Source organism: Lissotriton helveticus, chromosome 7 (assembly GCF_964261635.1).
Source record: "Lissotriton helveticus chromosome 7, aLisHel1.1, whole genome shotgun sequence".
NCBI lineage: Eukaryota > Metazoa > Chordata > Amphibia > Caudata > Salamandridae > Lissotriton > Lissotriton helveticus.
Window position 1 is genome coordinate 428,943,987 of NC_136068.1, and position 14,115 is coordinate 428,958,101.

General features: G+C 45.0%; 1 protein-coding gene across 1 annotated transcript in view; it reads right to left on the reverse strand.

Moving 5' to 3' along the window:
- EIF2S2 (eukaryotic translation initiation factor 2 subunit beta) overlaps window positions 1-14,115 on the reverse strand; it is a 616,197-nt gene that overhangs the window by 94,683 nt on the left and 507,399 nt on the right. The window contains exon 8 of the mRNA XM_078652324.1: window positions 5,528-5,613. Within this exon, the coding sequence (XP_078508450.1) occupies window positions 5,528-5,613 (86 nt within the window). The remainder of the gene's footprint in view (window positions 1-5,527; window positions 5,614-14,115) is intronic.

A 14,115-nucleotide genomic window follows, 5' to 3' on the forward strand; every position in this document is an offset into this window, starting at 1 on the left:
AGGGCCATTTCTGGGCATTTTAAGTGCAGTGATGCCATTAAGAGTATATGGTGCTGGGAGGTTGTCATTACGAACTCCACAGCACCATAATGGCTACACTGAAGGCTGGCAAGTTTGATATCAAACTTCTCGGCACATTAACCCATACTGATGCCAGTGTGGGATTTAATGTAAAATGCACCACAGAGGGCATCTTAGAGATGCCCCCTGAAACCTAACCTACAATCCACGTCTTGTCTGAGAGGCTGCCACACAGCAGACATGTTGCTGGACCCCTGGATGGAGAGCCCCCGCTTTCCTGGGCCTGCAACAATGCACATCCTGGGACGAGGTGCCAAGTCTCCTCCCCCAGGATGGGCAGGGGAAGCTTCAAAGGCATTCCGCCTTTGTGAGCTTCTCCAGGCCACTTGTTGTACTCAGCAACCGGCCCCCACCAGTTCTGCCCCCCACTCTGGCGGGAAACCCTACGTCAGAAGGGGGGGGGGGGTGCCAGCCTGTGCCAACTCCACCCCTCAGGTGGGAGAAGCGAGGTGAAGCACGACCCCGGGCTCTGGCCATCTTGAAGATGGGGAGCACTGCCCAATCACAGCTAGGTTCCTGCCCCCTCCCACAGGAGAGGAGCAGGCTAGGGGGTGTACCCACCCCAGGACAGGGACCCATTGGTCCCTGCCCTTGCCCTACCTGTAACTCCCATAAACTTAGTATTTAGGGGCACCCTGAACCTTCCTTCCTTAGATCCAGATTCCGAAACAAGAAAGAAGAACAAGGAACAAGACCACCTGCCGTGCAGCTGCTAAAAAGAGGAAGACCCCAACTGATTTGGCCCCAGCCCTACCGGCTTGTCGACCCTCGAACCTGCTCCTGCTAAACCCCGGCGTCTCAAGTGGTCAGCAACCTCCAAAACCCCGGAGGACCTGCCTGCCTTGTGACGAACTACCTGGGTCTCCCACGAGCAGTGGTACTGCTCAAAGCAAGTAACAAGTCCTGGCATCAGCCCGGAAAAGCAAACCGTGCACACTCTGCACCCGCCATGCCTGTGCTGGAGTGAATAAAGACCCAGAGGATGTCCCCCCCCCCCCCCGGCGATTCTGACATGGAATCCAGTGCCCAAGGACCCTCCTCGACGACGCCTGCAGCTTCAGGACAAGGGACCCCTCCAACCGTGACCAGCAGGGGTAAGATTTCCCGACCTCAAAAGACACCCCTGCACCCGGCGCCCCACGGCCCCCTGTGGCCAACTCCTGGGAGCCTACCTATCCTCCAAGATCCCAACTTACCCCTCGAAGTGTTGGTCGCTCCAGAAGATCCTCCGCCCCCGAGCCTGCAGCCTTTGTTCCCTTTTCAAGGTCGTCATTGAACAACATTGAGCGCCCGACGGCTCAAAAGCACCCTGCACCCAGCCGCCCGAGTGCCTCTGGTAGTGCAACCTTTGTCCTATACTACTTCCCCATTTGCCCTGAACAAGTGACCAGGAGCCCAGTTCCCACAACCGCGTGGCCTGCTAGCCAGCGGCCACCAACCGAAGGCTCCCTGCCTCTCATTGGATAACATTGGGTCTAACTACCTCTGCACCCGGCTGCCCCTGTGCCGCTGAGGGTGTACCAACTGTACCTACATGACCCTGGGGACCCCCTGAGTCTATGCCCAGAACCTTAACTCTGCCAGTCAAGTACTTACCTAAAAGCTGATGACTCACTTTTCTTCCATAGGCTAACATTGACTGGTTTCACTTGAAATTTCTTCTAAGTGTGAAGTTTTGAAACTTTAAAACATTCATCTAAAATCAGCCAAATAACGAATTCCGAAGTACTCACCTGTGATCAGGAGAGAGGCCAGTACTGTACCTTTTAGCCAAGTACTGAACCGCAAAAGTAATCATAACCGTGTTTACTAGTAGTCTAAGTTCCTTCCATAGGATAACATTGCTAGTTTTTCACTGAAAAGTTTCGAAGTGTCAACTTTTAAAATACCTTTATATTCTTTAAAAATCACTGCAATAAACAAACCGTTTTCACTAAACTGTTTTCAGCCTAGGCCCCAGGACTGAATCTAGGATCCAGTCCTGGAACTACAAAAGTAATCTATAAAGTAATCAGCTGCATTTATGTAGAAAAATCCCATTGAGCTCAATGTTAAATTGTGTTTAGAATTGTGTTGCCTACTGCAACCACTGTACCTATTGTGCTTACAAAGTTAATTGCATTTCTGCAAAGTAACTACCTGAGATTACTCATATTGAGAAAAGTATATTTTGATACCTGTTGGTTCTAAATATAAAACTATCTTTTGATATAAAAAAATATTGGCCTGGAGTTCAGCTCTTGAGTGTGTGAAACCTTTTGCTGACTGAGTGTTTACAGCAAATGCTTTACACTGTCCTCTGGTACTGCCTTACTGCTCGGCCAAGCTACCACTTTAGAGAGTAAGGTCACACCTGACTTTAATCTCTATTATACCTCTGGCGATTGTGGACTCTATACACACACTGTACCTTACTTTGGTCCAGTATATATAGAGCCACTTTCTCACAGTATCCAAATATTTGATCTGTAATAGCTGCATAATTCATTGTTGGGTGCAGAATAAATATAAACCCATATGTAGTATTACCCCGCCTATTGAGGGTTAATTTAGAAAGGGATATGTACATGTGTACACAAGGCTAGCCCATGTATTTATGGGTGTGTGATAAAACCGCATTTGTCTGACTCAGAATACATGGGTGATGTGTTGTTTGGTATAAGAGGGTTAATCTTGGGGAGAGGATGTAGCCTTACGGCCAGAGCAGTCGACCTCAAAGCTCGGGAACCAGGTTCCAGTCTCGTCAACGACGCTTCACATCCTGTGATTCTTGGCAAATCACTTAATCTCCCTGTGCCTAACAAAAAATGAATGTGTCCTTCTGTAACGAAACTGGTGCTCATGTAAAGCACTCCGATAGCCGATGTCTCGGGTCCAATTAGCACTATATAAAATATACATATATATATATTTTTTATTCTACCAAAGTAACATACCATTGCAACATTTGATTTTGTATTGGCTCACTAGGTAACGCTGCAATTGTGCGGGTATTTGTACTTTGTAGTACGATGTTCTGTTATTGTATTCACTCCCTTTCAGGACAGCCAAAGAGACTAAGGATCATAAAATGGCCTACATGTCAAACACAAAGGCCCTATAAATCTGGTGCTCATCTCCAGGAAGCACATTCCTTAGCTGCCCTCTAAGCAGACACAGGAAGGAAGGCAGGTTTATGTATATGGCACGTTGCAAATGCTATGCAGCAAAAATAGTTAGCATAATTTGTTTATAAATTTGTTGTGGCTCATTGAAGCAGGTGCCTGTGTGCATGTATCTTTAGATTTATGCAACCTTTGGTTATTTATTGCATATTCAAAATGATTGTCAGGCGATCATGTTACCCAGTAACTCCGCTAACTGTTGCACTACCACAGGTCTGTGTTTTTTAGGCACATGTATAGGATAGTTGTGAATTGTTGCTCTGTAAAAGCTAAATGCCCCTGCATTAAATTATTTTATCGGGCAGCTGTAGTAACTTGAATTGTTGCAATTTTTATCCATGCTAGTGCGCTTTTTAGACACATCCGTTGTGTTATTGTGAATGCTATATGTTCAATAGCATAGCCTTGGGACCTGCCAACGAAACCACTTCTGTGCTTGAAGAACAGCTCCTCTTTTTTCGATTTTGCAGAGCAAAGGATGAAAAAGGGTGTCTGAACCAAAACTTTCCCACTGAAAGTATGAACTCAACTGCCACAGAAATAAATATGGGAAAAATTGAGCTTAAAGACAAATTCTGCCTGTGAGAGTTTCTGATTAGAGTAGAAAATGTAAACTGTTGTGTAAAACGTTAAATTGTTTTACTTGGAGACTTCTGTGAATTAAATAGGCATATGTGCAGCGCAATTTGTTCAGGAATGTTGTTCAAAGAGCATAAAAATTAAAGTTAGGCATTCATGCTAGGTAAGGGGTGCTCTGGTTTCTCCGTTCAAGGCATGGCAGTTTTTCTTCATGCAAGACTGAATACATGTACGGACGGTTTAATCTTCCCACTCCTCTCTTCAAATATAAAGAAATAAAAACAAATGAAGCAGATGCACTTTATCAAGTGCATTCTTAACACTTAGAGTTTCTAATTAAACACATTTATTTATATTAGAGAAGATTTAAAAAACAAATAAAAAATGGTGTACACAAACACCATGTTTTTTCTTCTTTCGGCCAGAAAAGTATTAATGGATCTTGCGTGAAGCAGAGATAGTCTGTGCTTATGAAAGAGAACCAGGGTTCTATTCTCCACTTGACCAAATCATGTGTGACACTGGACAAATGATTTTATTTCTGTGCCCAACACTGTCAATATAAAGGTAATACCAGGCCTGGAAAAATTTACCCGCCCACTTGCTATGGAGAGTCAGGTCGTGTACTGTTCATTCAGAAAGAGAATTAACAATTAAAAACCCTTTAAATCTAGTTCAAGGATTGAGATCAAATGTCAGTTTGTATTCTATCTAATTGCTGCTTATCTTATTCTGGAAAATGGTGTTTACTTGTCTTTCTCTTATTACAGTTAGAGTTGTTTCTAACAGAATTTAATAGCACAAATATTTCAAAATATATCAGGAATTATGAAAGCCCTTTTTGTTGTAATTCAGAAGTGTGATGCAAACAATGATTTGAATAGGAGTAAAAACAAATCAGAACGCTTTACCTGTGATGAGCAAATGACATTTGCAGAAACTCCATTTCTAAACATTGTTTGTACACTATATTGTAGTATCAGTAAAACTGCAAGTCTGTGGGAGAAGTTGTAGACATTTCAATTGATAATCTGCGAATTGCAATTGAGTGTGCCACCACTTCATTCTTTAGGCATGTATTTATTAAGAGGGATTGTTGTTAAACATGATTTGAGAAACATTCCTGCCCCGGTTATGATGACAATACTGTAATAACTAAGAGGCAAATCAGCGGTCATGGGAATCCTATAGGTGAATAGATTGGTAATATATATGGAGAAAATGTTTAGTCTATTAAATCCAAGCAAAAGTTTTTTTGTAAATCAGACCAGCTGAACTTGCCAGTTTGAAGGTGCTCATATGTGATAAAGAAGGAATTGGTGGCACATAATTGAAACCAGTTTATGGGTCAAGAGCATTATAATTAAGTCAAGTAGATTTTTTAATTTACTAGACCAGCAGGACTAGTAATATTTTTATCGGTCTGAATAAGGTTATGCAACTGTGCAGTGTGTGACCCTGTAATGTTCCAGTTACCTACTGTCATCTATACCCACACAATAACTTTTTATCCTGGGATCTGCTAGCTGGTCTCAAAAGTCTCCGCAAAACAACGGTTCCATCAATAGCACTTCAAGTTTCAGGTGTTGCCCTACAGTAATCTGTGTAGTTCCTTGGAGGAAGGTCTGCATTTTATCAAATCACCAGGCACTCCCACAACCCCTCAGACAAAGGACGAAATTAAAAAAAAATCATCAACTTACTGATATAGCGTCTCAAGACATTTTCAATCTGTTTTTGTTGGAATCGCCCTTTAATTACAAGCTGGTTGTTACCATCTATTGAGCCACTAATAAAGAAAAAAAAGGCAAGAGTCAATTAAGATTACTTCACTTCAAATGAAATCTAGGTGCACAACTGCCAAACGCATTGTAACATGTGACTCCGATAGTTAACAGTATATTTTACACATGTTCCTATAAGGTCATCCTCTTATCACAAGGTTATGAACTGTCCCTAGGTATAGAACAAAAAAAATAGAAACACACGATTACAAGGCTGCTAGAAGGCATACATTATTTGTAGGTTCTGTGCATCCTCTAAAATACAGCTGGCTCCATATACGGAGATAAAGGCCCAAAGGACAGCTGCCAGAGGCAGAGATTAAAATCTATTTATTGGCAGAATGTGAAGAGCAAATAACATGGATGGGTTTTTATTGACAAGTGACGTGTTTAGTTTATAATGAGGATTTCCAGTCCGGAAAGGGGCAATAGTTAACCATGATAATCTATGAAAGAGCTAGTGCTGGAAAAGTCTCAACATATTAAAATGAAAGCCTAATGGACAGAGTGATTTAGCCGTCTTCAATAAGAGTGTTCTGCAGAGGAGTCGTAATTTATCTTTTATTGTTCTGTTTCGAAAATTGTTACTGAATATCGTATTACTCTCTTGTTGGAAAGTCCTTCACCCTCCCCCTCATTTAAGTGCCATATTCCATCTGTTAAGAATGTGATGTAAGGGGGGGGAGAGGGAGTGTAGGGTGTTGAAGCAACATGGTCAACAGCACGCGCCTCCGAAGACCTGCCCAAGAGCCCCGCACTAATCCCACTTAATCCAGGCTTTAAAGGCATAATTTGGCACAGGACTCACTGGAAAGCACCGGGGGCTTGACTATGAAACCCCTCCCCCGGAGGATTCCAGGTGTCAGACGGTGTTCCCACAACTTGATCCTGGGGACTAACTGCGAGAGGTGATTGCTGGCAGGCCTGCCACGGGGATTAGCATCTCCATGCGCCTGTCTCAGTGAGGAGAGGTGATTGAATGGACCGTGTGCTAGGCGCAGCACCTGAAAGCAGTTCCTGCTGGGACATAAACTGTTTTACAGCCATGGGGATTCGAAGCAGCAGCGGGCACCATTAGGCTGTCAGAGAAGAGTGGAATCCGGCATGCCTGTCCCTTGGGTGAAGAGAGCTGCAAGAAGGGGGGACCGCGAGTTAATGCTGAGGCCCTAGAGGTATGACTGCTGAACTGAGACCCTGCGGGGTCCCGGATGATTGGGTGCATGGTTGCTGGCTGCCTCCTGTCAGAGGACTGAGCACCGGCAGTGGAAGACGCAGCCCTATTCAGGGGCCAACACCACAGAAAGAAATGCTCGAGACCTTTTCGGGCCTTTAGCGGAGATCTGCAGTAGGTGGGCTGTGCGTTACCCACCCGCCTGAACACAATGGTTGGAGTGGTCGTATCTGCAAGGGGCTATAGCACATCTGTGGAGGAAATGGGCAGCTGCGAATTATAAATGAAAACACAATCAGCAAAAGGTCATTTGCTCCCCTTATGGATTCTGGGTCCACTTGCAGGCTGGGAGGACATTGATCGCAGGGGTCCCACTGGGCTGCAATCCCCTGTGGTACCCGCTTGCATTGTTTAGGGACACTGGTTGATACTTACGGACAGTTCTCCCTAGCGGAGTGGGACACAATTGGCTTTGCATCCCACAGGCCACGGCTAACCTTAAGGGGAAGAGCTAAAACTCAAGACCGGCAACATGGCAACACAATTGACCTCTATAAGACGGCCCAGAGTAGCACTCCCAGACATATATGTGGGGAACCACCCTGGGACCCCAGCCTTGTGGTGGAAACGGCGGAGCCCAACTTGGGCAGAGTTGATGGCAGCCATTCAAGGGGGGTGCTAGAGGGTAACAAACTGTCGATTGAGGTCACCCCTCCAGACAGATTTGCTCAAAGTCTCTGAAAAAGTGCATGCAGCAGAGGAGACCATTGGCACCCTCAAGATGGAAGTGGCCTACCTCAAGAAACAAATGGCAAGGGTTGTTGCCAAGACAGGGGCATAGGAGAGGTGGGGGAAAATGCAGAGGGACACTGCTGACTTAATAATGTCCGGCTTCTGGGTTTCCCAGAGCAAGCAGCGGGGAGACAAATTGAGCACTTTATACAACAAGTGCAAGATGTGCTTGAACCTAGGGGCTTGTCCAACGTCTATCATACAGGCACATAGGGCACTGGTCCCCCGCGCCACTGCCTAGAGCGCCCCCCTGCCACCACCTAGAGCACCCCCCGGACGATTACAGCCTGAGTGAGACGGATATCGCACAATTTGAAAATCGTAAGAGCTCCATTTACCCAGATCACATCCAGGGCAGTCAGGGGGACAGGAAGTACATCTTGGAAATTAATAAACATTTGCAGGGCATGGCCCTGAAATATATGCTCCTATTTCCAGCTAGGCTGTGGGTGATCTCAGACAAACTTCTTTGACTGCTCTGAGGATGTGTGGAGGGGGCTACGGATGTGGAACAAGGTACCACGTGACATGGTGGGCTCCTGGAGGAGTAGACTATTGATGGGGCACCCCTCGCCGTTATTGGAAAGCAGCAGGAACTAATCAGAGGCCCGGCAGATGCGTAGCAGGGGCAGGCTGCACCCAGATTGGTGATCACGGATGATGCTACCATGACTCTGGACTACACTGACACTGGGGTCTGAGACGGAGAGTGTCTGTCGTAGTCAGAGAACCCAGGGGCATGTGTGCTTGAACAGTGATGTTGTGCATTGAAGAGGTACAAGAGGGGCTAATTGATTACTACACCCTCAGTGAACGTGGGGGACCTTTCTGAGGGGGTCCTGTAGGCTGGCCCAGAGTCTACCATGATGGGGCCTTGGATCGCCTTGTGCTCGCCTCGGTTTTGGGGCAGAAGGTATACTGTGAAAGGGACTTAACACTGGATCTGTTGATAGCAGATTTGGAAGAGGTAACTGTAGGAAAGTGTCCTTTTGAAATTGTCACCTTCACCTTTTGCCTTGTATCTGATGCAATTATGACAGAAGGGTACTGGGTTCCTAGTATCCCGGTCCCAGTGGCCGATTTCTTTGCCTAAAACTGTGCAATTGTTCCCCAATTGGCAAGACCTTTAGCACCCCTGTAAGTCCCTAGTAAGTTGTAGCCCTGATATCTAAAGCATGGGCACTAAAGAGGGTTTCTAAGGGCTGCATGTATTGTGCCACCCTAAGAGAGCCCCTCACCACACTCATGCAGACTGCCATTGCAGGCTGTGTGAAATGGTGCAGACTAAATTGAAAACATGGCACATCCTGTGAGCAATGCCTGCAGACATTGCATGCAATATATGCAAGTCAACCCTACAGCAGGCCTTACAGCCCTAAGGCAGGGTGCACTATTGTATTGCAATCGCATTCATCTAACACTACCCCTGACAAGGCGTCAAACCGCTTTTTCGACAAGACGCATGATACTCTGGAACCCATAAAGAATTAGTGATGAATTAGTATAGTGAAATATGAAAGCAATTTGAGTGGTGGATATATTAGTTATTTGCGCTTGCTATCCCTGATGAGGTGTTGAAGCGCTTTTTTGGCGAGTAGTACACTACTCCGGAACACAAAGGCTTAGTGGTGAATTTAGTATAGAGAAATATGCAAATAATGTGAGTGGCGGACAGGTTATTCAGTTTTTTTGGATTGAAAAGGAATAATAGAGGGTTAGAAGAGGGATAGAAGCGGTAAGGGTCTAGAATCGTTTTTATAGTACATAACAGTAGGAGGGGGTTTGGCTTGAGTACAAGGGAAGTCGATGGGGAAGAGTCCGAGGTAAGGGTTTAGAAAGGCTTGTTTGGGAGACCTGAATAGTAAAAGGTATGAGATGATGCAAGGAGGGGTAGAGGAGGAAAGAGCTTAGAAAGGGTTATGGGGGGGGGGTCAATGGTATTGGGATGAATGAGGGTAGAGAATATATTGAGAGCAGTATAGGGTGAGAAATAGGGTAGTGCACTCAATACACTGAATTAGAAGAAATGTAATAAATATAGATACACAAGTACATGGAAGGTATATATGCATAAGGAAGGTAGTAAATGTAGATTTAATAAGCATTTGATAAACTCAACCTTTCAAATGTTGTACTTTAAATTAATTTGTTATTTTATTTGTTGTAATTAAACAGTGAAGCAATTGTAAATAGTTATGATAAATCTAGGAAGGTGGCTCTGTATATACTATACCAAAGTGAGGTTTAGTGTGTACAGAGTCCACTGGAACCCCAAAGATGGTAGAGGCAAAGTTAGATAGAACCTTACTCTCTATTTGTGGTAGTGTGGTTGAGCAGTAAGGCCGTATCAGAGGACAGTGTTAAGCATTTGTTGTACACACCCAGTCAGCAAATTAATTCACACTCAAAGACTTAACTTCAGACCAATTGTTTTTGTATAAAAATATTCTTTTATTTATTTTCTAGAACAAAGCAAGCCTGGCACAGGTAAGCAATAAATACTTTACAGTAGTAATGCGGTTTGCAAATCGAATTGCAATTGTAAATATACTTTGATTTGACTTAGTTTTGTTTCAGAGAAATGCAATGATTTGTAAATACAGTACGTAGACTTGAATGAGATTTATAGTAAAATACCGGGGAAGTTACTTTTTGGATTACTTTTTCTTACTCAGAGTAGTAAGACTGGATACTACTCTGGGACAATACCTGCAAACAGGTAAGTAGGAAAATGCTACTTACCAGTATGCATCTGTTCTTGGCATGTAGAGCTGCAGATTAACACACTAGGCATAGATCGCCATCTGGTGTTGGGCCTGGATGTTTGCAGTTTGTTATTGTCTTGGAAAATTCTTTGGAAGTCACAAGATAGGTGACTCCTCCTTTGGACAATAGAGCGCATGGGCATCGCCTTCATCTTCAGATTGTTTTTTCGCCAAGAAGGGAAATGATGGAGTTTTGTGAGAACAGAAAGATGTCCATGCATGTTGTATCTAAATAAAATAATACGGGAACAGATAAAGGTTGCGGGGGAGGTGGGTGGGCGTGTGTGAATCTGCAGCTCTACATACCAAGAACAGATGCATACTGGTAGGTAGCATTTTCCGTTCGAGGCATATGCGCTGCAGATCACAAACTATGCATAGATTGGATAGCAGTACTGTCCCTTTAGTGGCAACCACCAGAATCTGTTGCAGTAGTTTGAAATAGTCTTTTGAGTACAGCTTGGCCAACACTAGCTTGTTTTGCTTGCACATCTACACAATAGTGTTTTGTGAATGTGTGCGGTGTAGACCATGTAGCTGCTTTGCAGATATGATCTAAGGGAATGTTTCCTAAAAATACCATGGAAGCCCCTATTTTGCGAGTTAAAAGAGCTTTAGGGGGAATAGAAAGTGTACATTTTGCTTTGTGATAGCAAGTTTGTATACATTTGACAATCCACCTTGCAATTCCAGACTTTGATATGGGATTGCCTTTATGTGGTGGAGAAAAGGAAACAAAAAGCTGTTTTGTTTTACGAAAAGGTTTTGTTCTCTCAATATAGTAAAGAACTGCTATTTTTACGTATAAAGTATGAAGAGCTCTTTCTGCCACGGTTTGTGGTTGCGAGAAGATAGGCAATTCTACAGATTGGTTGAGATGGAAAGGAGTAATATACCTTTGGAAGGAATTTAGGGTTTGTTCTGAGAACCATTTTGTTATGATGGAGTTGTAAAAATGGTTCTTGAATGGTTAATGCCTGTAGCTCACTGACTCTTCTGAGAGATGTGGTAGCTGCAAGGAAAGCAACTTTCTATGTAAGAAATTGCGGCTCACATTTATGCAGAGGTTCAAATGGAGGACCCATTAACCTAGTGAGGACGATGTTTAGATTCCATCCCGGAGAGGGTGGTACCCTGGAAGGAATTATTATTTTGGGGGCCCTCCATAAATGCTTTAATGGCAGGTAGGCTGCTATAGCAGAAGATGTAACCTGAATGATGTGTAAACTAGATTACATTTTTTAACATGTAGTAGGTAACATGAGGTTTTGCATAGACACATTTAGAGGATTGATTGTGTTATTAGTACAGTATATCACAAATCTTTTCCACTTTGCTGCATAGCAGGCTCTAGTGGTGGGCGTATAGCTTCTTTGATTATATTGATACAATCGGGTGGAAGATTTAGGTACCCGAACTCTAGGATTTCAGGAGCCAGATCGGTAGGTTGAGTTGTGCTGGATCTGGGTGTGTGATCTCTCCGTGGTTCTGGGTTAATAGTTGTGGGGAGACATGTAGTTTTGTGCTGAGGAACTACTGATAGTTCCAGCAAGGTTGTGTATGATGGTTGTCTGGCCCATACTGGATCAACCAGGATCAGTGTTAGTGACTGTTGTTGCAGCTTGCGTACCACTAGTGGAATGAGCGGGAGAGGCAGAAAGGTGTAGGCAAATCTGCCTAACCAATTCATCCATATCGCATTGCCATTGGACAATGGGTGTCAATATCTGGGGGCGAAGCTTGGGCATTTTGTGTTTAAATGTGTGGCGAAGAGATCTATGTCTGGATGCCCCCACATTTGGAAAAACGGTTGAAGGACTTGTGGATGAAGTTCCCACTCATGGATCTGTGGTGTTCGACGACTTAACAGATCTGCTATCTGATTCTGTATTCCTGGAAGATGTTGGGCTAAGAAGAATATGTTATGAGGAATTGCTTATCTCCATATTCTCTGAACTAGTTGAGAGCTGCAGAGAGTGCTTCCCCCCCTGTTTTTGTAGATAATACATTGCTGTTATATTGTCCGTCCGGACTAAAACAGCTTTGTTTGATACGTGTTTCTGAAATGCTTTAAATGCCAGAAATATTGCTAGTAGCTCCAAGTGATTGATGTGGAATAGCTTTTGTTGTGGTGTCCATATGCCCTGTATGGTGTGATGTAGTAGATGAGCTCCCCAGCTGGTGAGCGATGCGTCTGCTGTTAACACTATTTGTGGAACTGGGTCTATGAACAGTCACCCTTTGGAAAGGTTTTGGGGTTCCACCAGGGCAGAGTGATGTGTGTGGCTGTCCACCAACACCAGATCTGTTAGTTGACCTTGATTCTACTGATGTGCTAAGCATTCCTGCAAGGGGCGCATCTGGAGTCTTGCGTGAGGTACTATGAATATGTAAGAGGCCATCATCCCTATGAGTTGCATGAACACTCGAGCTGGTAGCGAGTGTTGTGGTTGGAACTTTGTTACAAGGGCTTGCATGCTTGCTTTCCTGGCTGGATTGGAATATGCAAGGCCTTTTGAGGTGTCTATTGTGGCGCCTAAATATTAATGGTTCTGGGATGGTTGGAGGTGAGACTTTGGGTGATTTATTGTAAACCCTAAGTGGTGCATGTGAGAAAGTGCCATTTTCTTGCATGGTATGCCCCCACTTTTTTGCTGATGTGCTTTGGCTGAGTGTGCCCGGGGCTCCTGCCAATCAGGTGCCCAAGGCCTGTGTTCCTTCCCCAAAGACTGCATTGAAGCTGAAACCCAATTGGCATCTCTGGCCACCTGTCAGCCCCAGTAAATGGTACCCTAGGTACCCAGGGCCTTGTTACCAGAGAAGATCCCCTAAGGGCTGTAGCACTTAGTGTGCCACCCTTATGGGCCCTGCACCCTGACACCCACACCCTGCCTTGGCAGACTGAGTGTCCTGGTGCAGACCTAAAGAAAGAGTCAACATGGCACATCCCTGTGCGCCATGCCCTCAAACCCACTGCCCTGGCATCCATCAGTCACCCCTCTAGCTGGGTGCCCTATGCCAGTGGTGTGGGCACAGGTGCATGAGCCCCGTGCCCATACAGTACCCAGGGCCATTCATGGGCACTGTAAGTGCAGTGATGCCATTAACAGTATATGGTGCTAGGAGGTTGTCATTACGAACTCCACAGCACCATAATGGCTACATTGAAGATTGACAAGTTTGATATTAAACTTCTCAGCACCTTAAACCCACACTGATGCCGGTGTGGGATTGAATAAAAAATGCACTACTGAGGGCATCTTAGAGATACCCCCTGAAACCTAACCTACAATCCACGTCATGTCTGAGAGGCTGCCTAGGCTGCCACACAGCAGACATGTTGCTGGACCCCTGGGTGGAGAGCCCCCGCTTTCCTGGGCCTGCAACAATGCACATCCTGGGTGAGGTGCTAGGCCTCCTCCCCCAAGATGGGCAGGGGGAAGCTTCAAAGGCATACCGCCTTTATGAGCTTCTCCAGAACCACTTGCTGTACTCTGCAACTGGCCCCCACCCGTTCTGACCCCCACTCTAGAGGGAAGACTGGCGGGAAACCCTACATGAGGAAAGGGGGTGTGCCAGCCTGTGTCAACTACACCCCTCAGGTGGGAGAGGCGAGGTGAAGCATGTAGGAGAGTAGGGTCTGCTTCCTATGGTCACCCCCACTTTGTACCCTGATTCACTAGTTTTTCAACTCTAGTGTGGCTGTGGGCCTGCTAATCAGACCCACAGCCCAGCTGCTCTCTCTCTAAATTCATACCATGTACTTTAGGTACATATCA